This window comes from Vigna unguiculata, chromosome 1 (genome assembly GCF_004118075.2).
Source record: "Vigna unguiculata cultivar IT97K-499-35 chromosome 1, ASM411807v1, whole genome shotgun sequence".
Classification (NCBI taxonomy): Eukaryota; Viridiplantae; Streptophyta; class Magnoliopsida; order Fabales; family Fabaceae; genus Vigna; species Vigna unguiculata.
Window position 1 is genome coordinate 39,393,450 of NC_040279.1, and position 22,578 is coordinate 39,416,027.

General features: G+C 30.9%; 4 protein-coding genes and 1 pseudogene across 5 annotated transcripts; 3 read left to right on the forward strand and 2 right to left on the reverse strand.

Annotated features, from left to right (window-relative positions):
• LOC114184004 lies at positions 1–4,142 on the forward strand (annotated as a pseudogene). Its single transcript, XR_003604533.1, has 2 exons — positions 1–248; positions 2,659–4,142. The product of XR_003604533.1 is annotated as an uncharacterized LOC114184004 (transcript).
• A 1,260-nt stretch (positions 4,143–5,402) lies between these two features.
• Positions 5,403–7,982, reverse strand: LOC114185486 (thylakoid lumenal 15 kDa protein 1, chloroplastic). Its single transcript, XM_028073230.1, has 8 exons — positions 7,823–7,982; positions 7,611–7,745; positions 7,409–7,504; positions 6,874–6,946; positions 6,708–6,769; positions 6,023–6,104; positions 5,810–5,870; positions 5,403–5,735 (listed from the first exon to the last, which is right to left on the reverse strand). The coding sequence occupies exons 1-8, from the start codon at positions 7,925–7,927 to the stop codon at positions 5,684–5,686; spliced, it is 666 nt and encodes a 221-aa protein (XP_027929031.1). The 5' UTR covers positions 7,928–7,982; the 3' UTR covers positions 5,403–5,683.
• Positions 7,983–9,872: 1,890 nt separating this feature from the next.
• On the forward strand, positions 9,873–11,473 carry LOC114185478 (tropinone reductase homolog At5g06060-like). Its single transcript, XM_028073218.1, has 5 exons — positions 9,873–10,101; positions 10,213–10,420; positions 10,521–10,737; positions 10,807–10,913; positions 11,135–11,473. The coding sequence occupies exons 1-5, from the start codon at positions 10,007–10,009 to the stop codon at positions 11,327–11,329; spliced, it is 822 nt and encodes a 273-aa protein (XP_027929019.1). The 5' UTR covers positions 9,873–10,006; the 3' UTR covers positions 11,330–11,473.
• A 2,147-nt stretch (positions 11,474–13,620) lies between these two features.
• LOC114185468 (tropinone reductase homolog At5g06060-like) lies at positions 13,621–16,836 on the forward strand. Its single transcript, XM_028073206.1, has 5 exons — positions 13,621–13,856; positions 13,944–14,151; positions 15,477–15,693; positions 15,810–15,916; positions 16,532–16,836. The coding sequence occupies exons 1-5, from the start codon at positions 13,756–13,758 to the stop codon at positions 16,724–16,726; spliced, it is 828 nt and encodes a 275-aa protein (XP_027929007.1). The 5' UTR covers positions 13,621–13,755; the 3' UTR covers positions 16,727–16,836.
• A 2,004-nt stretch (positions 16,837–18,840) lies between these two features.
• On the reverse strand, positions 18,841–19,702 carry LOC114194388 (60S ribosomal protein L37-3-like). The gene is made up of 4 exons (XM_028084576.1): positions 19,614–19,702; positions 19,378–19,513; positions 19,205–19,306; positions 18,841–19,123 (listed from the first exon to the last, which is right to left on the reverse strand). Exons 1-4 carry the CDS (start codon positions 19,614–19,616, stop codon positions 19,077–19,079), a joined length of 288 nt encoding a protein of 95 aa, XP_027940377.1. The 5' UTR covers positions 19,617–19,702; the 3' UTR covers positions 18,841–19,076.
• Positions 19,703–22,578: the final 2,876 nt, after the last annotated feature.

Below are 22,578 nucleotides of genomic sequence, written 5' to 3' on the forward strand. Positions count from 1 at the left end.
TATATAATGGGAGGAATCACTGGGTTTCCAACGTGGAAGTGCAGAAGAAGCAGAGAGAAAGAGAGGAAGAAGGGAGGAAGAAAAAGGGGAAACACAAAGAAAAAGAGGAAGATCGATCGAGATCTCCCTTGCGTTGTTCACAGTTGAAGAAATTGTAGAGGAGAACGAGAGAAACCCGACGGTATCACAAGTTTCAGGGTTTCAGCACATCTAATTTTTTTTCGTGGAGGTTGAAGAAGATCGAAGTGGTGAGGGATTTAGAGATTAAACTTCAATTTATTGCTATTTCTCTTGATCTGTGGAGTCGGATTCGTTGAATTGCTTCTGTATGTTTGGTTTCCGTAAACTAGGGTTTTGAAATGGAATATTGTTTCTTGCGGAGTTTTCTGTGATAAATAAGCTGTTGGCTCGACTTGTATAGCTTTGCAAATAGAGGGGCTGAGAGGATTGAAAAATTTGAAGACTTGTGAAAGTTGGAGAATTTACTCACAAAGTGTTTGGCCGAAGTTCAGCCTTCGAGTCATGCGATAAACTGGGGTTTAAGCGTGGATTTTGCTACCATGTTTTATTTTTCTATAAATTTCATGAATGAGATCTATGATGCTTGGTTTGATGTTGGAATAATTGTTTTACGAAAATTTTCCGGTCTACATGCTGTGAAAGGGATGCTTGGTTTGAAAGCTTTTTAATGAAGTATCTAACCAGAAAATTTCATTGGCATACAACAAAATTCAAAATAAAGTTGAGAACATGATTATCTGCTGTAAGTTTTGAGGAGTCAACCTACTTTAAAGAGAATAACTAAAGCTATGTAGATGATTTCGAAAACTTTTAATGAAGTATCTAACCGGAAAATTTCATTAGCGTACAACAAAATTCATAATAAATTTTAGAACATGATTATCTGCTGTAGGTTTTGATGAGTCATCCTACTTTAAAGGAGAATAACTTAAGCTATACCAATGATTTTGAATTGGAAACAACTTTAATTGGAAGCTTTCATGCAGTTCATTGATCCTGAAAATTTTCAAAATGTCTTGATGACTATAGAACTCCCTGTAACTGTAACTTCGTGAAATTAACTTTTCTGTTCAGTATTTTGATAAACCATGCCCAATTTGATTGCTCATAACATGAGTTTGGAAAATTGCTTTTGAATGAATCAGCGGGGTTTGGAAGACAATAATTATTTAGTCTACTTTTTTTCTTTGATCAGCAAATTTTAGTCTATTAAGTTTTGGAATTCTTCAACCACGGGGGCTCCTCCTGGTTCTTAAAATTCATACGATAGTTTTGCCGAATTCTTTCTTATGTGTGATCCTGAGCTTGTTGGAAAGCTTAGAAAATCTAGCTTCTTGTGGTAAAATCTCAAATATGATCCATTTCAATTCAGTTACACGATAGGATTGGAGTAGTTTATTTAGGCGTTTATTTTTTTCTATATTTTAGGATTTACGATGTGTTGGTTCTTATATTTTAAAATTTGCATGCTGTAGTCTATAGTATACAAATATTAGTTTTTTATTCAATGTGTATTGAGAATAATGCTCTGGCAAAGTTTTTGTGCCGTAGTAACAAAGTGAACAGATATGGTATGAAGTTGTTGAGATGTGATACGTTGAATACATCACTTGTTATTGTCTAGGATTTGTTTGATTGCAATTTTTCATGGGGTCTATGTTAGAACACCTGCTCTTACTGAAACGGAGACAATGCCTTACCATAGTGAGAAAATAAATACTCTATGCGCACATAGTATATATTATATATGTAAGCTACTGGGTGAACGGATCCTATATCTATTACTTGGTCTGTGGTTTATCTCTTGCTTATTATGGTGTATATAATTATACATGCGATGGTGGTATTATTGATGCTTTGGATTTTTCCAAATTATAACGAGAAGTGAGAACAAGCTATTCTATTTTGGAAATTTTCATAATATTGAGTTTTTATGAGAAAATGATAGAAAAATATATAATTATTTGAATGCTTACCTGTATTAAGGTATTTTGGGCTGACCTCGCTGTGTCTTTGGAGACTCCCTTTTATATTAGGGATGTGAAGAATGTTTATCATTCCAATTTTAGTTATAAAAAGATTATAGTAGTTTTCTGAACTCTTTTTGTTTTAAATTGCCATAAAATTTGATATGATTGATTTTGTTTTGAACACTTGATATCGTGAAGAAGGATATTATCGACTTTGGGAAAGTCTCGTGTAAAATGGGTGGAAATAAGGTTTCAATTTACTCTAATCTATTCTAGTCATGGACACTGGATTTGGGTCATGATAATAATGGAGAAATAAGAAGAAAGGATTCGTTAGCATTCACTAGCAAAAGCTTACAGTAGTGCATTTATTTTTAAAGTCTTCTGTGCATAACTTCTGTATTTTCCGTAAACCAATTCCTCTCATGGATTTGTATTAATGATAACCATTATACTTTCAAGATTTACATGGAGTTTTGGAATGAAATTTGTTTGTAGAATAATTATGAATATGAATTCCAGCTATATCGTTTTGTAGGTTCTGTTGCTTTACTCATGGATGACTTTTTTTTTTTCACTGATGTGTGATGTATTTGACATGAGTTTTTCCGGTGCGTGTATTGATGTTGAATTCAGTTTTGTTCATGTTCATGCTACCTGTATGTAGGTTTCCAGTTGCTTCAGTTATTCCTCTGGGTGGTGGAGTCTTAGCGTGTTTAAAAAGTATTGACAATTCAAGATGCCAAAGGAGAGAAGGGATAGGTCTTTGTCACATGAAAGTAGCAGAGCATCACCTTACCCGAGCAGCTCTAGTCGAGTTGGAAGATCTGCTCTTAGAGAGTCAGAGGAAAACGTTAAAGAATGGGAAGATGCCAGGTGTCCAGTGTGCATGGAACACCCTCACAATGCTGTTCTCCTTATATGTTCATCCCATGAGAAAGGATGCCGCCCTTACATGTGTAACACTAGCTATCGCCACTCAAACTGTCTTGATCAGTTCCGCAAGTCATTTTCTGACACCACACCAACCATTGCTCAAGTAGAAAGTCAAATTTCTAACACTGTCGATAGTATAATTGAGGTGCCAGAAGACAGAAATGAGGAGGTGACTGTCCAAAGTGGAATTAATGTACCGGAAGACATAAGTGAGGTGACTGTCCAAAGTAGAATTGATGTGCCTGAAGACAGAAGTGAAGGTTTGGTTACAATGCAAGCCTTATCCTGTGACAATGAGGCAAAGTCAAAGTTAGTATGCCCTCTATGTAGAGGGCAAATAAAAGAGTGGAAAGTAGTGGAGGCGGCTCGGCATTTTATGAATGAAAAATCAAGGAGCTGTTCTTGTGAGACTTGCAACTTCAGTGGCACATACCCAGATCTTAGAAAGCATGCAAGACTTGAACATCCTCTAGAGCGCCCATCTGCAGTAGACCCAGAACGTCAGCGTAACTGGAGGAGGTTAGAGCGGCAGAGGGATCTCGGTGACCTCCTTAGCACACTTCAAACTTCATTTGGGGTTGATGATCCCATAGATGATGGTGGTCTGCTAGCTGTGTTTTTCCTCATTCTTCAACCTGCTTCTGTGTCCAGGGGCACCACACTCCAGATGCGAATAAGAAGACCAGCGACACTCTGGGGGAAAATTATGATGGACAGTCTGGATCTGATGATGCAAACGAATCTTCAGATGGAGGCTCTGATAATAGACCTCATCGTGGTCGGGGACACCGGACTCCTCCGCCGTGACTTGCAAATCATTCATCATACTGGCTTGCTCTTCTCTCACCCTTTTCTGCCTTTCCAGATGCTCATCAATACACGTCGGATATTGATTGTTTATCAGTATATTTAATATTTCTGCCATCCTTCCAAAACGATTGAGCTTGAAATAAAATTTACCGTTGTGCCAGTGCCTTTCTTTACTAGCCCATCTTGCTTCTTTCTTCTTGCTTCTTGCTCCATGCAAGGCTAAAAAAGAAGAGAAAAACATAGTGTGAGGTGTGAAGTGGAACCTGGCTTTTAAGTCTGAGCAGGAACAAGTTTGTTTAGTTCAACAATGGCTGGCTTTCTAGAGTAGCAGAAGAGAATTTCAGCGAGTATTTTTTATTTTTCTAAATTATGAAAGATTTATGATGAATGTCTTTTGGGTATAAATTAAAAGAACAATTGATATTAAGAGTCGAATTTTTGTACTCATAGCTTCATTGAATATGAAACCAATGTAATATTCGAAATAATTTTTTTTTATAAAATAGATTAAGTTTATACATTTCATATGAATAAAAGAAAGGTTCTACTTTGATAGATAATATATTAGTCAAAATATACGTAAACGACTCATTTATGTAAAATTTGATATGCATAAATTACAAAGATAATATGTAATGCTCAAATAATTGAATTAATTCACATTTTTCTGAAATGTTCCCAAGTGCTGAATATGTTGATTCCGTTTTTTTTTTTTTTATAAGAAACGAAATTATCAGTGATGTACACAAAGCTTAAAACATGTTGGGGATTTTTTTATAAATAAACTTGGAATGATGTTTATTTAATCTTGATGTTTAACAACCTGAAGAGGGGGAACAACCTCTATTAGAACAAAAAACTCAATTACTAGGATAAGAAGCAAATGGTAACATAGTGTGGCAAACAAACTGCTGGAATCAAAGGTGGTACAAACAATAACAGAGTCAAATAATCTTTTTACTTGATGAGTAATTTCTCTCGCAATACTCGAAGTCAATGACTTGTTAAGACTCCTGTATGGCATGGACACGGATGTATAGTGTCTGTCATTTCTTTTTCCATGCAATGGAATGAATGTGGTTTCCTCTTTTGATGATCTCCCTTTGTCCCATATCTAGGGTGGTGAAAAATGGGAGTGTACATTTCACAACACCTTTAAATACGTTTTCTGAGTGAAACTTTTCTGTGAGAAAGAAAGGAGAGACAAGTATATGAATAATAATAGTGCTTCATGCCAAAACATAGAACTTACCAATGAACGTGTACAACAACTTACTAGTTTGTAAATGATAAGGTATGAATTGGAGACCTATTTTAGTGAGGCAACACAATACTATACAACATCCTTTTGCACAATATTCTTTCATGTGTCAAACTCCTTTAGTTTTACTTCTATATTTTGCAATCATACTCACATATAACTTTTCCAATCCATTTCATTGTGTTTATGGGTAAATTTGAACAAAACTTTTTTATAAATATTTTAGGAGAGAAAAAAAATTTCATATATTAAAATTTGTGCACATGTTTAAAAAGTTAGAAAAATTATATGAAATAAATTATCTTACACATAAATAAAACTAATTTTAGCTTACCAAAAAACTAACTTTTTTGTTTTTCGATTAAGAAATTTATTCATAATATACCCTAAGTCTTACGCAAGGCTACTCCATGTATTCCTCAGTGTATTATTATACTATAGATGAAAGGAGTTGAGCTATATGACCCAAATATGTACGGTTACGAGCCTTACATCACAATCTTATTGTCAATTGTATGGTGAATGAAAATTTGGAATAATCTAGCTTTTGGTGCTCTGCATTACAAGATTCCAACAACATGACAAGCTGTTAACTTTATAGACTGCACAGAGGATAATGGAGATACAAATATTTAGTGCATATATTTTGAAGGTCTTGGAGTGAGTTTTCCTCAGAAATGGAATACTAATTGCAGAACAATGTATCACGCGTAGCATTTCCAGTTGTTGGATTCACTCTGTTAGCAGAAACAACTTGGTTACAGATGAAGCATATCAATTAGACAATCTTCATTTATGTATATAATCTTACCCATCAGCAACTTTGCAGAGGTATTCACGTTGATCTTCTCTTAGTGGTACATCCGTGAAGTCTGATTCCAACCAAGACAATAAACAAACCATCAAATGAAGATGTAAAAATTTACTCTTGTGGTGTCATCATATCTTAACAAATTCATTTACGCTCTTAACATTGCATATACAGGTTCAATTACTCTAGTGTAAGTGGTATACTACTACATACCAGCGCCTGTAATATTTGATCCCTTAAAAGATGTATTTCCTGTTGCAAGTGCACCTTCCAAGTTAGCATTGCTTAAATTTGCCTGCAGAAAGTGGTCATTCATGCAGAACACAACCGAAAAGAAATTCGTAGTTACAGTGGACTGGAGGAATATTTTCATCTTAGGCTAAAAGAAAATTTGAAGTTGTTAATCGTTTCCCATCTGATTGTATTTAAATGCAATTTATCATTCTGTCTAATTGCAGATGGCTAACAATTATGTTAATGATGCATCATGATATTTTAAGTTAACTTGATTGCAGCTTCTATGCTATAATTGGAAGTGAATTCTTCAAATAGGAAAACAGCATGCCGCAAAACATTCTACAAAAATGAGATTGTAGAAGAGTCCAAGTTCTTTACTAGTGATTTCTTTTAGAACATGTTCATCTGCATACACTATTATATCCCTCATATTTCCATTGGGTCATTTAGTACCGCGTTTTCTCTGTATCTATCTGCAACATTTATAATTTCTCTTCAAATAATATAACTAAAGGACGGGATGAGGAAACAGTTAATCAGATGTTGAGAAATTTGAGGATTAATCATCTTCCCTTCACTCACACAATTTCCCTATGTTTGATCATTGCCATTACGTAAAGTTTTGGGATGATATGAGTACAATTCACAACACAACAATTACCTTCGTCACATTAGCCAGGGAAAAATCAGCATTTCGAAGATCAGCATCAGAAAGATCAGCACCTGACAAAGACAGCAGATGGGAAGAGAATATAAATGTGAAAGGTAAACAGGATTCGAAATGTTTACATTACATTCATTATTATAACATGAAGTGTTGGACAAACCTGTTAAATCAGCATCAAAGAAGCTAGCACCTATTAATTTTGCACCTTTAAAATTGGCTTGTCTCAGTATGGACTGTAACAGGCAACGTTAGTTAACTTGTTAAATTTTGATCAAAAGCATACATTTGAATGACTCCATCATCAAATTTCAAATAAGTTTAGGCTTAAACAGAGTTTAATGAGAAAATAATGTTTGCACTTGCAGTGTAAAAAGTTTTCATACTACGATCCAATTAGACATTGCCATAGGTAAGTTTATCACCTTCATGCAGACACTACCTAAAGTCAAGATTATCCTGAGTTTTAATTGGTCAAGAATGTAAAAATCTTGTGCTGTACAGAAATTAAACTTGAATTTAATTAGAATGCCATACAATTATGGATTGCTATTTTCAATATTTTCAATAAGTTCGTTTTATTTATAACAATTACTTTAAAAGTTAATTTGCTTGAAAAGAAATTAAGTTGACAGATAAAATGTATTAAAAGTAAAGCTCCTATGAAAATTAAAAACAAAGGGGAAAAAAAATTACACCGTTTTGAAATCTTGTTTGATCAGAGTCTTGCCACTGAAGTCCTTCCCAGTGAGATCTTGTCCCCGTGTCACTTCTTGCCCGTATGGTCCTCCACCCTGAATTCACCACATCCATCATTCATTAACTCAAAAAGCCTTTAACTTGAATAACTGGGGTCAAGATTCTTATCGACAAAGTATCAAAAGTTGAGTTATTGATTACCTTGAATGCAAGTGCGGGATCAACAAAGATGAAAGAAGCAGAGAGGAGAGCAACGAGGGTGGCACCAGACACGGACTCACCCAATGAAAATGCAAGTTTCTGAAGTGGTTGGCGAGTTTGCTTTGCGTTGAATCCCTGTGAAATGAAGCGGAGGGAATTACAGTGTTGAAGTTGAATAAGAGAGAAATAGGTAATAGGTAGAGTATACGAACCAGAAGAGGAAGATGAAGAAGAGTGGTGGGTTTGAAATTGGAGTTTGAGAGAGAAAGATTTGGCTTAGAAGTTGAACACAAGGAGACGTTGAGAACAAGAGCCATTTCTTGAAATCACACGCAGATGCAACTGTGATGGCTACCATCTGGCATGTAGATAATGTTACTCTCATCATCACATTATTTTCCTCCACTGCCATCAAATTAACACCTAAACTATTATATAATATCTTTTAATTGTAAAAAATTTCAGTTTTAGTTAATTAAGACGTAAAGTGCAATTTTTTTTTTTTTAAAATAACTTATTTTCTCTATTTCTTTTTATAATCAGCGTGTACACACAGACGTAATAACGGATGCTGTATGCACATTATTTAAATATATTTAATATTATATTAATATGTGATGAGAATAATTATTAATAATCAAATAAGAATCATAAATAATGATTTAAAAAAAATATAAAAATAATAATTAATTTTTAAAAATATAATAAATAATTATATTTTAAAAATTAAAATTGATATTTTAAAATATAGATAAAAAAAGAAAATCTCTTTGTATATATTATTGATTATCAGTTTTTTATTTCTGTACTAAAAAAACATCATTTCATAGATAATTCTTGTATAATTTTTAATCTTAAAATTTGTACCGTGATGATTAGAAACATTACGGGTAAACATTTGCTTCCCACAAAAAAACTAATATCAATAATAGTTTAACTTCAAAAAATTACTTTATAAGCATGACTAGAAAAGATAATTTTTTTTAGTCTAACACTAGTTGCCTGATATAAAATTAAATGTTAAAATTCTGAAATTAAAATGAAGGTGTTTAATTCATTTTTGTTTTGTAAAAAAAGTTCATCGTCTTTTGACAAACTTGAATATTGGTGTAGAATATAATTTTGCTATCGCTATCATTGTTTTTTCTAAAATCATCTCAAACTAACCTTTCATTTGATTTAAAATCCTAAGCAATGCAGAATGTATACTCATTTATTATGTTTTATTGTAAAATATTGATGAAAAAAAAAAGTGGAAAATATAATATTGGTTTCATTATTTTGAGTTTATGTAGAAGTATGATTTTTTTTTTATATTTTAAAATAAGCATGATGCGTTTAAAAAAGGACAAAATGTTGTGGATGTGAGAGAAATTGGATTAATCTTACTCAATTTTGAAAAGTTTCTTTAGGTCGACAAACAACTATTTGATCTTTAACTGTATTTTGTATAAAAGAATTCAACTTTAATGTTTAAGCTTCTAAAACTAGGGAATTAACACGTATCTAAGTGTCATAAAACCATTATTAAAAGAAGAAGAAATAGAATTATCAAATTTTCAATTGGAATTTTGTTTGTTAGTGCTTTACGAATATACTATTGATCAAACTTTCAAAAGTATACATAATATCATTCATATCATCTTTCACAGAGACAGAGATTGGGAATGATTTTATATGACAAAAAAAAACTAAAAAATGTTAATTGCTACTATACAAGGATAACCACATCACAGTTAAAAAAGTTTAAATTTCATTGAAAAAAAATATTTTTAGTTGCTCTAAATCGATCAATATTTAATTCATAAGAAAATGAGGTTTTCTAAGAAAAAATGGTGATTTAAAATCGTGTATAAAATTTAGAAAGAAAATTTAGAAAAAAAAAGAAGGAGAAAAATCCAAAAAATAGAACTATAGTGCAAGTCAATAAAATCCAACACTAAACAGCTGTAATATTACATATCACGTACCTGTCTTTTTCTCGTGAATAATGATATTTTAATTTATTTTTTTATTTATTTTTAATTCATTATTTCATTCACTTTCGCAATTAAATAATCACATCATATTACTATCATATTACTGTAAAGTATTAAAATAAATAATTCGAAATAATAATATAATAATAAGTAAATAAAATAAATTAAAATATCCACGGTGGCTCTCACTAATAGTCCTAAGCAGCCATGGTCCTGTTCTGCAGTGCATCAAGTCAAAATAAGTCTCTACTTAAGAATATCTCTTTCAAAAGGTGCATTTATTGTTTAAGCTTTTTATTCTTATTGAATGTTTAACTATATAATATAGATCACGGGTGAAGAACTTTCCTCAACTTCAAGAAAATTTCAATGATCAATCTCCAAACGCGCTTCTAGAGAAAAAAAAAACAGAGAAAAATGGCAGAGCCAGAAATAAGTAGAAGTAAGAGAGGAGGAAGATGGTCTCTCAGAGGAATGACGGCTCTTGTCACCGGCGGCACTCGCGGGATCGGGTTCGTTTTCATCACTCTCTCTTCATCATCTCAACGCACTTTCTCTTTTATCATTGTTCGTTTCACTTTGTTTTTGTCTGATAAATTCACTTGTTTCAAACTGTGTTTTAGGCACGCCATAGTGAGTGACTTGGCCGCGTTTGGTGCGGTTGTGCACACTTGTTCAAGGACCCAGACAGATCTCGATAAGTGCTTAGAAGAGTGGCAGAGTGAGGGATTTAAGGTTACTGGGTCGGTGTGTGACGTGTCATCGCCTCCTCAGAGAGAGAATCTTATTCAGGAAGTAGCATCAACCTTCAATGGCAAGCTTAACATCTATGTAAGTTTGTTCTTCTCATAGTGTTAAGAAAAATTAATTAACGTTATCTGGCACCAGCCTCATGGTAGTTACAATATGCATGAGTTTTGTTTTGTTTTAGATAAACAACGTTGGAACAAACTTTAGAAAGGCAACAATTGAGTACAGTGCTGAGGAATACTCAGAGCTGATGAGAGTTAATTTAGACTCTTCATTCCATCTGTGCCAACTTGCATATCCTCTTCTGAAAGAATCTGGAAATGGAAGCATTGTGTTCATTTCGTCTGTTGCTGGTGTGGTCAGCTTGGGTACTGGAGCTGTTTATGCAGCAAGTAAAGGTACGTTTTTTCTTTCATGAACATGTGAAAAACAAATGTACTTACACTTTTGCTCCACTGAATTTTCAGCTGCAATTAATCAGCTCACAAAAAATCTGGCATGTGAATGGGCAAAAGACAACATAAGAAGCAACTGTGTTGTACCATGGGCTACCAGAACCCCGCTTGTCGAACATGTAATTTACTTATACCCATTTTTTATTTCCCTTGGTTGTTTTCCTCTCTATCAAATCCTTAAAACAATATTAATACCGACAAGAGATTACCGAAGCATTCAAGTCCCAGCTAGATTATAAAGTGTTTGTTAAGTACCTCTGTTAGATCTATCGTACTGTGTTAAATTATTACCTGCGTATAACTGTCTTAGTGTTTGTTAAATTTTTTTTCATTTTGGTAGTTGTTGAAAAACCAAAAGTTTGTGGATGAAATTATGTCCCGTACACCAATCAAGCGTATAGCAGAAGCTGAAGAAGTGTCATCGTTGGTGACTTTCCTTTGTTTGCCTGGTGCTTCTTACATCACTGGACAGGTTATATGTGTTGATGGAGGATTAACAGTGAATGGATTTCAACCCAGCATGATAATCACCTGAATCACTATTTCGAATAAATGATTCTCATTTGATTACAACAAGTGTGTTAGAAGTGATGTGCGATTTGGTTTTCTCTCCTTTCTAGTTGCATACCAAAATAAAATGGTCTTCTTCGATTCATTAACAGATGGTATTTTCTTCCTATTTATATAATACATATAAAAGAATAGACATTTTCATTTTTGTGGGTTTTTATGTGCCTAATAAGGTAGACTTTGAAGTCAATAAGTCAATAATGTATATTCATTGAAAAATATTATCAATGGTTATAGAGTATTAAAAAATATTTTCTTTGTTAAAACTTGAAATAACAAGATCCAGTTCCTTTAGACAGAGATAATTTGACATTTGATGTTAGAAAGGGTTACTTCAAAGAAGGGTCGAAAAAATAATTTATCTAGGCTGTATATAAATTTATATGATATTTTTATTACAAATATATAAAAAAATAGATGAGATATGTAACATCTCATTTATATAGAAAATAATATTAAATAAAATATTACATAATTTAATATAAATGAGTAACATATAAGAGTATACTAGATTACAGTCATCCGAGTATACAAAAATAAACATGATAATTAACGACACAAAACAACCCAAGGTATATCATATGAACATAAATACCAGAATTTTTCAAAAGGATGTGATGAAAGAGAATTACCTATAATATCTAATCTAAATCGAAACATCTCTCTCTACCCGATCAAAATCAACAAAAGTCACATCGTTTGTTTATACCAATTTTTGTGATCATTAGAATAAGTGTAAGCTACTGAATTTAAATTAATCAAACAGTAATCAATTCATTTAAACACAAGCGACGTGTATCACCAAGGATGATACACACTTTAATTCAATTATCCGAATACATGTAATGAAATCAGATTAATTGAAAATTTGCACTTGTGGTGGTCTCTACAGAGCCATAGCCAATGGGTTTCACCCTACCACACACAAGGATAATCCATAATTATGTAAGACCATTATGTTACCTTAGACTATAACCTCCTCCTACTCCCACAATATGAACTATTCTACTTTATATGAGTTTGAATGATCATTAGAGTGTCAGGATGTAACCTTACTTGAATTCATAGATCCATACATACACTATATTACAACCAAAGGATTTTCTCCATGAAATTCCTTTATTTTTCACATTTTATCTCAGAATCATTCACATATTATACAAAAACACATCAAGTCAAGTCTCAATATACCAACATCAATCATACATAACTCATCTATGATATTCTCGTATAAGCTCAATTCATCATATTCGATTACAATATTTTCATTATGTACATCAAAACAAATATCCCAACATTCAAATCAAAGATCCATGTGTCTAAAACATGTCAAAAATTCAGCTTGATTCGACAGTTAACAAAGCGGGAATCCTACTTTCTCCAAGATGACGCAAACTAGAAAATTATTTATTTCAGCTTCCAATGTAAAAATGATGTAACCAATGAGTATTAATTATTCCTTAACCGATGTCCAAGCATTGATTAGCATAATACTAAATGTTTTAGGCCACCAATTAGCCTTCTCTTCCCTTATATTAATTATTTGTTATAACTTTTCTATGAACAAATAGCATTAAATTAGTGGTGTGATTTAGTCTAAAAAGAAGTAAATGTCATTCCTCCAAATACTAATGGTTAGTTGAATAGGATTCAAATACATGATGAAATAAAATAAGAGAAAAAGAAAAGAAAAGTACTTGTTTGGTAAAAGAAAAGAAAAATTAATATGGGTTCATCATTTGTGGTTTTAGAAGATGAGTATGAAAAAGTAAAAATACTAAACCTAATATATTATTTTTAAGATTTATAACGTTTAAAAATCTCAATTTATCGATTATGATATTTCAGTATAGGAGTTTGTCATTCATTTAGTTTTTTCATGGTAATAAGATACAAATAAATACATTAAATAATATTATTATAATAAAAACAGTCCTTCTTTATCACTCAAGCAAATAATCTCTCATTTTTGTATATTTTTTTTAACTCATTTCTTCCTCTCTTATTTCTTAACTTAATACAGTAACATTTAAAAAAAAATGAATACAGAGATAGAAATAATTTAACAGATAAAAAGACGTTTGATAATAATAATAAGTGTGCTATTAATTAAATATAATCCTTCAGCGTGCGTTTACTTAATTAACGGCAGCGTGGTTCACATGACCTAAGAGAACTCCACTCATATTCTATTAAAACATTAAATTTAAAATATTAAGTGTCGTATCAGTTTCTACGTAAAAAATAAAGAAATATCATAAAATGAGATCTTTATATAATTAAATATGTATAAATTATTTTTTCTTAAAATATGTATATAACTTTGGAGTGCACCATCCTCAAAACATAATGAATCATAGTATATTGTTTTGGGAGTGAAAAACAGTGGAAATGGCGGAGTTGGAAGAAAGCAGCAGTAAGAGTAAGAGAGGCGGAAGATGGTGTCTGAAGGGAATGACCGCTCTCGTCAGTGGCGGCACTCGTGGGATAGGGTTGCTTTTCATCTCTTCTAAAACCACTCTTCATTTTCTGCTTTGCCTTTCTTCTCATATTTTTCTTCCTTCCAAACTCTGTTATAGGCACGCCATTGTGAGTGATTTGGCGGCGTTTGGCGCCGCCGTGCACACTTGTTCCAGGACTCAAACAGAGCTCGACAAGTGCTTAGAAGAATGGCGGAGTGAAGGCTTTCAGGTTACTGGATCGGTGTGTGACGTGACCTCACCACACGACAGAGAGAAGCTTCTGCAGAAAGTTGCATCAATCTTCGATGGAAAGCTTAACATCTATGTAAGATAAATCTCTGCATAACTCGGATTAGATCTAGATCCACTTTATTTTTTAATTCTTCTTCTGTGTAAAACTGTTTCTACGTAATCTTTTTTTAGTTATATGTTTGCAAATACTTTCCATCTGGTAATGCCAAACTATTCCTAATATTCCCTTTTTATAGGGGTGGTGGAAATTTACAGAATCAAGAAGAAAATAAACTTTTTATTGTTAGGTATCGGGGAATATGGCAATGAATTTTATTCACTAATATTTGATATTTTTTTATGAATATTTATGATTTTAGTAGTTTCATTAATTGAATATTGTGCATTTATTTATGATTTTATTAGTTTCATTAATAAATATTTGAATTGATCATTTTATTAATTGGTCATTATGCATTATTTATTATACTTATAAAATCCATTCTATAAATAAAACCAAAAGGACTAAAAGTTTGTATTAATATGTGATTTTTTTTCAGAGGAAAAGGTATTAATACGTAATTATTTACGGTGTCTACAACTTTGATATTTCAATTTTTTAATATATCATATTATCACTAATATCATGTACTCCTTTTGATTATTTATATAAGAAACACATAATAAATTTTTGGATTATTTTTTTTCTCTTAACTTTTAGTCAAAAGTGAAACTAGTTTCTTTTCGAAACTTTGATCCAGTTTAATCCATCAATTTTAGAAATGTATAGATTTAATCATTTTAATTAAATTTTGTGAAATTTATTTGATATTTCAAACACGTTTTTTAGCTAACATTGAAGCGGAAATATATCAAACGATATAATCAATTCAAATGTTATTATGAAACGCGTTTGAAATATGAAATAAACTTAACAAAATTTAGTTAAAATGATCAAATTTACGTATTTCTAAAGTTGTGGACTAGACTCGTTCAAAAATTACAAAATTAACTAATTCTAATTTTCACTAAAGTTAAGAAATCAAAAAAATATTTAACCTAAAATTTGAAAATTAAGGGATAAGGAACATTTTAACCCTAAGTTTTTTTCAAGTATAATAGTTGATTTTAGTAAATAATTTTGTAAAATTTAAACTATTTTAAAAATATTCAAAGAATTAAATTGTTTAAATAGTGATAAGGACATATGTTTTTCAAAAATAGTTTTTTTTTACCCATGAATGATATTATTCGCGGGAGCTAGTGAATCATCCTCAAAAACATTGATGATATATCTAAAAAGCACGTTGTTTGTAGGTAGATATGAACAATTATGATGTGAGAAAATGCTCCTAATTTGAGATGATAAGCCACCTTTTCATGTCATCAACCATAATATGCATGAATTTGTGGTTATAGGTAAACAACGTTGGAACAAACTTCAGAAAACCAACAATCGAGTACAGTGCTGAAGAATATTCACAGCTTATGACAGTTAATTTAGATTCCTCATTCCATCTGTGTCAACTCGCGTACCCTCTTCTCAAAGCATCTGAAAAGGGAAGCATTGTGTTCCTTTCCTCTGTTGCTGGTGTCACCAGCATGGGTACTGGATCTGTTTATGCAGCAAGTAAAGGTCAGTAATCAGTACCAAACTTAGTGCATCTTTTCTTATAAAAAAAGAAGCAACTGTGTTGTACCGTGGACCACCAGAAAGACAATATTGACATTTCTTGTTCATTCAATTTTCAGCCGCAATTAATCAGCTTACAAAAAATTTGGCTTGTGAATGGGCAAAAGACAACATAAGAAGCAACTGTGTTGTACCATGGACCACCAGAACCCCACTTATCCAACATGTAATTTCCTTGTTCCCTATTTTTTTTTTCTCTTAGCTGTTTTTTACCAACAAATATTACTTAAGACATTAGTAACCCATTCAACTCTTGCAAGACTGGGAAAATGTTTGGTAAGAATCACTGAATCAATTGTACCATTTTCATAACTATACAGAAAAGGAGAGATCTTAGTTGCATCCATGATAACTTTCACGAAAATTACTGCATGTTTTATATATTATAACTCTCAATATCATAACCAATTTACATACGTATACTGCATTATATAAACCACTGTGAAAAACCCAAACCTGGACTGAAGATTCTAGAATCTGTAAGGCTGCTTGTGAATTGATGATGAACTTGTGCTCTATCAAGAAATTATTTTCATTAATGCTTTTGCGGTCCAAGTTTGAATGATAGGTAGAGTTTGGCAGATACATTGAACAAGATGGATGGCTGCTTGTTTTGTCCTTATTTATGTTGAAAACAGAACATAAGTAGTTAAAAATTTATTTCTGTTATGTGTCTGTGGACTAGAAATTAGGTTAATCGAATGTTGTGGTTATAGTATTTGTTGGAATTATGAAAGTGTGTGTGTTGTGTTGATTAATTTGTTTTACATTTTGGTTGCAGTTGCTCCAAAATCAAAGTTTTGTGGATGATGTGATGTCTCGTACCCCACTTAAGCGCATCGCAGAACCCGAAGAAGTGTCATCTTTGGTGACTTTCCTCTGCTTGCCTGCTGCATCGTATATTACTGGACAAGTTATTTGTGTTGATGGAGGAGTCACTGTTAATGGATTTCAACCCAGCATTAGAATTACTTGAACTTCTTTCTCTTCTTTCTGTGGAACAAATCATTCTCATTTGGTTGCCTTAGTATTCAGATGACTTCAGTATTCAGAATTCAATAACTTATTTCGTTTCGTTTTTCCCAACTTTGTTTTTATACTTGTATTTTGTCATATATTTCCATTTTACTATTATTTATATAACTATCATTAAAGTATTTTTGGACAAATTTAATGATGTGTTTGTTTGAGGGAATTACCTCTTTCAAAGTAATTAAGAATATGAATTAGGGGTGAGATGAACATTCGTTTAGATGAATTTAAAAGCGAGGAAATACGATAATTTACGGGATGGAGTGTTTTTTTATTCATGTATTGTTGGAGTAGATTTGAGGAGATAACTTGAGTGAATAACATTTTAACTTCAAATCAAGTCATGTTTTAGAACCAAACAATAATACGGAGAGAGGATCCGATCTCATCACCTTGGAATTGAAACGAGAGTATGGAAAAAGGGTTTTGATCCCTCTCCTATAAAACCAATCCATTATATATTAATTTTAAATCCACTCACTCTAAATCTCTTCAAAACACAATGCTTTCAAGTCCATCTAATTATTCTTCTTTTAAAATTAGAGGTGACAATGTAAATTTGATCCAACGGACCGACCCATAGACCGGCTGAAAAAACATGAGGTGAGTCAGAATATTAAACCCATTAATCCAAAAATGTCTAACCCACATAAGTTTACAGATTGCATGGGCTACTAGCCCGCATTAAAAAAAAATAACTTACACTAATATATATCAATTACTTTTTTTCTAGATTTTTTATGAAATTTTTGTATAACTGGAAAATAGAATATATGGTTTAATTATATAAGTTTTTATATTTTATTTATCAGTTTAAAATAAAATAAACTTTCATTTATTATATTTATTTTATTTGATCTAATTCAATTAGAGATTACAATTTGATTATTGAATGCAAGTACTTCTTAAAATATTTGAATGTCGACACGAGAAAATTTATTTAAATATTACGGTTTGTAAAACGGATCAATTAATCCGCTTTAGTACAGTACATTTTGACAAAAAATCTCAGCCCACTCCGTCAATGAACGGTACAGCCACCAGTATATTTTCATAAATTTGCTAACTCTCTAATAATATAAATTTAAACTTATTAGTTTCATATATTAAATTAAATAACTTTTGCTATAGTTAAAAATTAAAGCTTAATACATAAATATTAATTATCCAAATTTTAATATTTTGACATTTGATTGATACATGTCGAATTGTTTCTTCTTTAACTTTTAACTTAAAAAATAAAAGAGCTAAGCTAATGCAGAATAGACAGCAGATTAAAAATATTCACGCACTCCACTGAATTAGTAAAGTAACAAAATAACGAAGCCATTTTAACTTAAGATATATTTCTTTTTATTTACTTTGAATAATTTATCAGTCAGATAGTACAACATCTCGAAAAAATAAATAAACTTCAAAGATATTTATAAGAAAGTTACAGTAATATGATAAACTTGTTTTATCCTTTTATTTGTTTTAAAAGCATCTTTCAAAAATTTAACACAACAAATCTTCTATATAAATTTGTATCTTCACAATTTCATACAAAATTAATTAAATTTAAGCCCATGCAAAACCAAAGTAGCATAGGTTCAATTTTGAACTAAATAAACATTTATAATAGAGAAAATTTTATAGAACTATTGTTTATTTATTAAGTACACATATATACACATTAATTTATTATTTTTAAAACACTTGCTGGCATGTTGATTCATATGAATGTAGAATCACTCGTAATATTACACTAGTAAGGTTCTTCAATAATTAGAGTGGTAATATATTTTGTTTTCTTCCTTCATATGTATTGACAAACACGAGATACGAAATAAAGTGATTAAATATAAAAAAACTAATACGATAACGAAAATAATTGATAATTAATATAACTAAATATAATGAAATAATACTTAAAAGATCTATAAAAATGGCAGAGACTATTTTATGTAGTGATCATAGCAATATCGATCAGAATTCAAACTAGGCTTAATTCAGGTAGTTATGCTAACTCGTGTTATTTTACCCTTATCAAACCAATATTAGCAACAAATTACAAAATTAAAATTAAATTCATGAAATTTCTTAAGGGGTTATCTCTCAAAGTGTTATCAATATTGATTAAGTGAACACAGGGCTATCAAATCCATCAAGTGCCGGAATAAAAATAAAACAAAAATCCATTACATATTAAATGAAATTGAGATGACAGAAACAAAAAATGTTCTTTAAAAATAGCACAAAACGCTCAACTCCTATAATTTCACTAACCCAGAAAAATTGCTTCCTTTCAAAGCTCAGGTAGTGGAAGCCGCCCCCCTCTTCCTTGGTGCTGCCTCGGTACCTGATTCAAAACGACAACATTAAAGAAAAAACCCTAAACCAAACCCTAAATTTAAACACTCAAATAATTACCCACACATACCCTCTCTAAAGCCGCTCTTGAATCTGCGAGGCACGTGACGCAGGTACCTCATCCTTCCGGTTCCGGTAGTCTTTCTCCTAATGGCCTTAACGCTCCAGTTGTCTGAAACCATCAGAGACTCAAAATCGAATCTATACACAATCGCTTAAAATTTAATAAGTAAAAGAACTTACACTTTCTGGTGCGCGCAGCGGGGAAGGCACACGCAGCACACCGACTCTTCTGAAGGTGAAAGCTGCGACGGCCACACCTCACACAGAGCGTGTGGGTCTTGTTCCTCCTCTTGCCGAAACTCCCTGTTCCCTTCCCCTGCACCCATGCGAAACCCAAACATCATCAGACTCCAGACTCATCACACAATCAAATTTACCGTAGATCTATAGAGAGTAAGGGAAAGAAGTTGTAGTACCATTGAAACAGCAAATCAGAAACCCTAATTGGAGGATCTCTTTATGACTGTCAAATGAGAAATGGTTTATTATTTAGGCCCCTAGTGACATTTTGGGCCTCTCTTAATTTTATATTGTAGATTTCGTTTTGGGCTCAGGCCCAATATATATCTCAAAAGAAAAAACTGAGATTTATTTACTCTGATTAAACCAATATACTTTGTGCCTCTTAATTTTAGAATATCGATTTATTTTGGGCTCAAGGTCCGGTTATATAATGTAAAAGAAAAAAAAAACTGAGGTTATTCTACTTTAATCAAACCAATATTAGTAATTAATAATAAAATAAAATCTTAATGAATATCGTCAATCTGATCAAGAACTAACATAAGCAAATGTTGTTTTTTTCATATCCTTTTATATAACATTGAACACTGAAGAAATATAGCGTACAGGTATTCTAATAGAATTAATCAGAAAGTTAATATATAAAATTTTGAAATCCGTAATTTAGAAAAGTATTTATTTCTCAAATTTGAGATGAAAATAAATATTCAATTATATATATATATATATATATATGAAGAATTATTGTTAGCTAAAACAACTATTAGTCCATTATTGAAACTTCATTCTCTATAATAAAGTGTTTAATATTTGTTTAGAATGTGTTATTTTTTGTTTATTTATATTTATTATTCAAGCTAATGACACATTTTATCCTTATCTTAACTTTAATTTTAAAATAAGAAAGTGTTGATGACTAGTTCTAGAACTAAGTTTTAATATTTCATCGTATGCATTGAATATTACAAGTGTACGAAAATTAATAAATCAATCATTAAGATTATTTGTTTTGATTTATAAAATATCTATTCACTGTTGACATCAGTTTTTTAAGACATGCATTATATAAATTAAAACGACAAACTATATTCAGAAAAGTATTTAAAACTATTGATAATATAAAAATTGTACATTATAAATTTAATAAAAGTGTTTAACACAATAATTAAATTACACTGACTTTAATATGTAAAAAAAATAGAGAAATCAAATTAAAGGTTGAGGACACTTCTAAATAGTATTAAAGGTTGAGAACACTATTGTGGAGAGAGTTATATGGAACTTTTATTTGAAATTTCTTTGGTTTCTACTTATTATAATTTACAGTAAATTAATTATCATTTGTGATCATGTGTTTATTTTGTTTTCTCAATTTATTTTTTATGTATTATTTTATACTTTTTTTTCGATTACATTTGTGATTTATCTTTATACTCTTACCGGAGAGGTGATATCAGTTAGAAAAAAAATGTTTTTTTTCTTCTGTTAGTCACTATTGGGCCGAGACCTTAGGTTCATTGTGCAAAATGAATAAAGGAAATGATCAGTGTGCTTGAAATGCAGTCAACAAAATAAATTTCTTCCAACAAAACTAAAAATCTTGTCAAACATAGAAATATTTTGAAATTACTTTAAAATTTACCAATGCTTTAAATCGAATGGAAAAAAAAATTTGTCAAACTTTGGTATCACTTTCCTTTCGGTGTGCAGAATGAACAGGGGTTTGGACTTCTAAAGATGAAAACAAACACATCATATTTCTTGCACGTTTTTTCATGTATTTTTATATATTATTTTCTGCACTTTTTAATTGTAAATTGTGTAATTTTAAATATAAATTTTGTAATTTAAAATTATAATCTAAATTATATTTTTCTGTTTTATATTTTTAAAGGTATAATATTAATTAAAAAATATATCCTGAAATGTTTAATTCAAATTATATTAATTACACTTTAATTACATAATCTAAAGTATATTTATATTTTGAATCATATAATTTAAAACATAATTTTATTTTATATTTCAAAATATATATTCCAAAATATTAAAATTCATAAATATATATAAGTTAAAATTATGGAGGTGCAAAAAGAAATAGTATAATTCTAATATTCTCCGCATCAAGACTTAACAAAGAAATAATATTGTTAAATTACAAAATAAATTATTTCACCCTATAGGAGATCATATAAATATGTAAGAATTTGAAAGTAAATTACTGTTGTGTTATATAAATTTGTAATAATCAATGCTACAAATAAAAAGTTATAATTGATCTTTAAAATTAGTTACATGATCTTGACATTAATATCAAGGAAAATTGGTCACTAAAAATTAGTTGTTTAGGTTTTAGTTTTAAAATTGATCTCTAATTAATTAATAATCAAATTAATAATAAATTATAACCTTTTATTTATAATTATGACTATTTTAGTAAATAATAATTTTTAATTTTATAAATTTATATTTAAATTAGTTATTATAATAAATATTTTTGTTTCTAAAATTAATTTTTAATAAGAATTTATATATATATATATATATATATATATATATATATATATATATATATATATATATATATATATATATATGAGAAGCAGAGTCAAATTTTAGAGTAAAAACTCCTCTTGTCCTTTAGAAATGTGTCGTTATCAAATATTATAAATGTATTAGACAGTTCGTTAATTGTTTATTTTGTACAGGCCAAATATTGGAATTAACTCTGTTAAAAGGCTCGATGAGAGATATGACCCAAATGTGGCCGAAGGTTGTCAAAATACCTAATTGATTACGATTTGTAGAGTGGGGTTTTGGTGAGGAATATTTATGTATGAGCTATCAAAATCTAAAGGGTGTGTTGATAATGAATGAGGTAGGGAGACATTATTATCTTTTATCCATTCATTTTTTTTTTCAGTAAGAGACTCTTGATTAGGGATGACAATTCGGGGCGTGCTAGGCGGGCTGATCTACGGGCCCATACAAAAAAACGCGGGGCAGGTTGGAATGTTGAACCCGCTGGTCCACAATGGTCCGCCCCGCATAGGCCGTAGCCCGCGCGAGCTAAAGGTGGGGCGGGACGGGCTAGCCTGCAGGCCTGCTTACAAAATTATATATTCTCACTTTTTTAGT

Excerpts from the sequence above, each read along its gene's own strand:
- LOC114185486 (XM_028073230.1), bottom strand. The coding sequence starts at position 7,927 with ATGGCTCTTGTTCTCAACGTCTCCTTGTGTTCAACTTCTAAGCCAAAT. Across the intron at positions 7,505-7,610 it reads ATCCCGCACTTGCATTCAAG|GGTGGAGGACCATACGGGCA; the intron begins GTAATCAATAAC and ends TGGTGAATTCAG. Across the intron at positions 5,871-6,022 it reads ATCAAATATTACAGGCGCTG|ACTTCACGGATGTACCACTA; the intron begins GTATGTAGTAGT and ends GGTTGGAATCAG.
- LOC114185478 (XM_028073218.1), top strand. The coding sequence starts at position 10,007 with ATGGCAGAGCCAGAAATAAGTAGAAGTAAGAGAGGAGGAAGATGGTCT. Across the intron at positions 10,738-10,806 it reads TGTTTATGCAGCAAGTAAAG|CTGCAATTAATCAGCTCACA; the intron begins GTACGTTTTTTC and ends CTGAATTTTCAG. Across the intron at positions 10,914-11,134 it reads GAACCCCGCTTGTCGAACAT|TTGTTGAAAAACCAAAAGTT; the intron begins GTAATTTACTTA and ends TCATTTTGGTAG.
- LOC114194388 (XM_028084576.1), bottom strand. Across the intron at positions 19,307-19,377 it reads CGCTGCGCGCACCAGAAAGT|ACAACTGGAGCGTTAAGGCC; the intron begins GTAAGTTCTTTT and ends TGATGGTTTCAG. Across the intron at positions 19,124-19,204 it reads CAAGAGCGGCTTTAGAGAGG|GTACCGAGGCAGCACCAAGG; the intron begins GTATGTGTGGGT and ends GTTTTGAATCAG.
- LOC114185468 (XM_028073206.1), top strand. The coding sequence starts at position 13,756 with ATGGCGGAGTTGGAAGAAAGCAGCAGTAAGAGTAAGAGAGGCGGAAGA. Across the intron at positions 13,857-13,943 it reads GGCGGCACTCGTGGGATAGG|GCACGCCATTGTGAGTGATT; the intron begins GTTGCTTTTCAT and ends ACTCTGTTATAG. Across the intron at positions 15,917-16,531 it reads GAACCCCACTTATCCAACAT|TTGCTCCAAAATCAAAGTTT; the intron begins GTAATTTCCTTG and ends TTTTGGTTGCAG.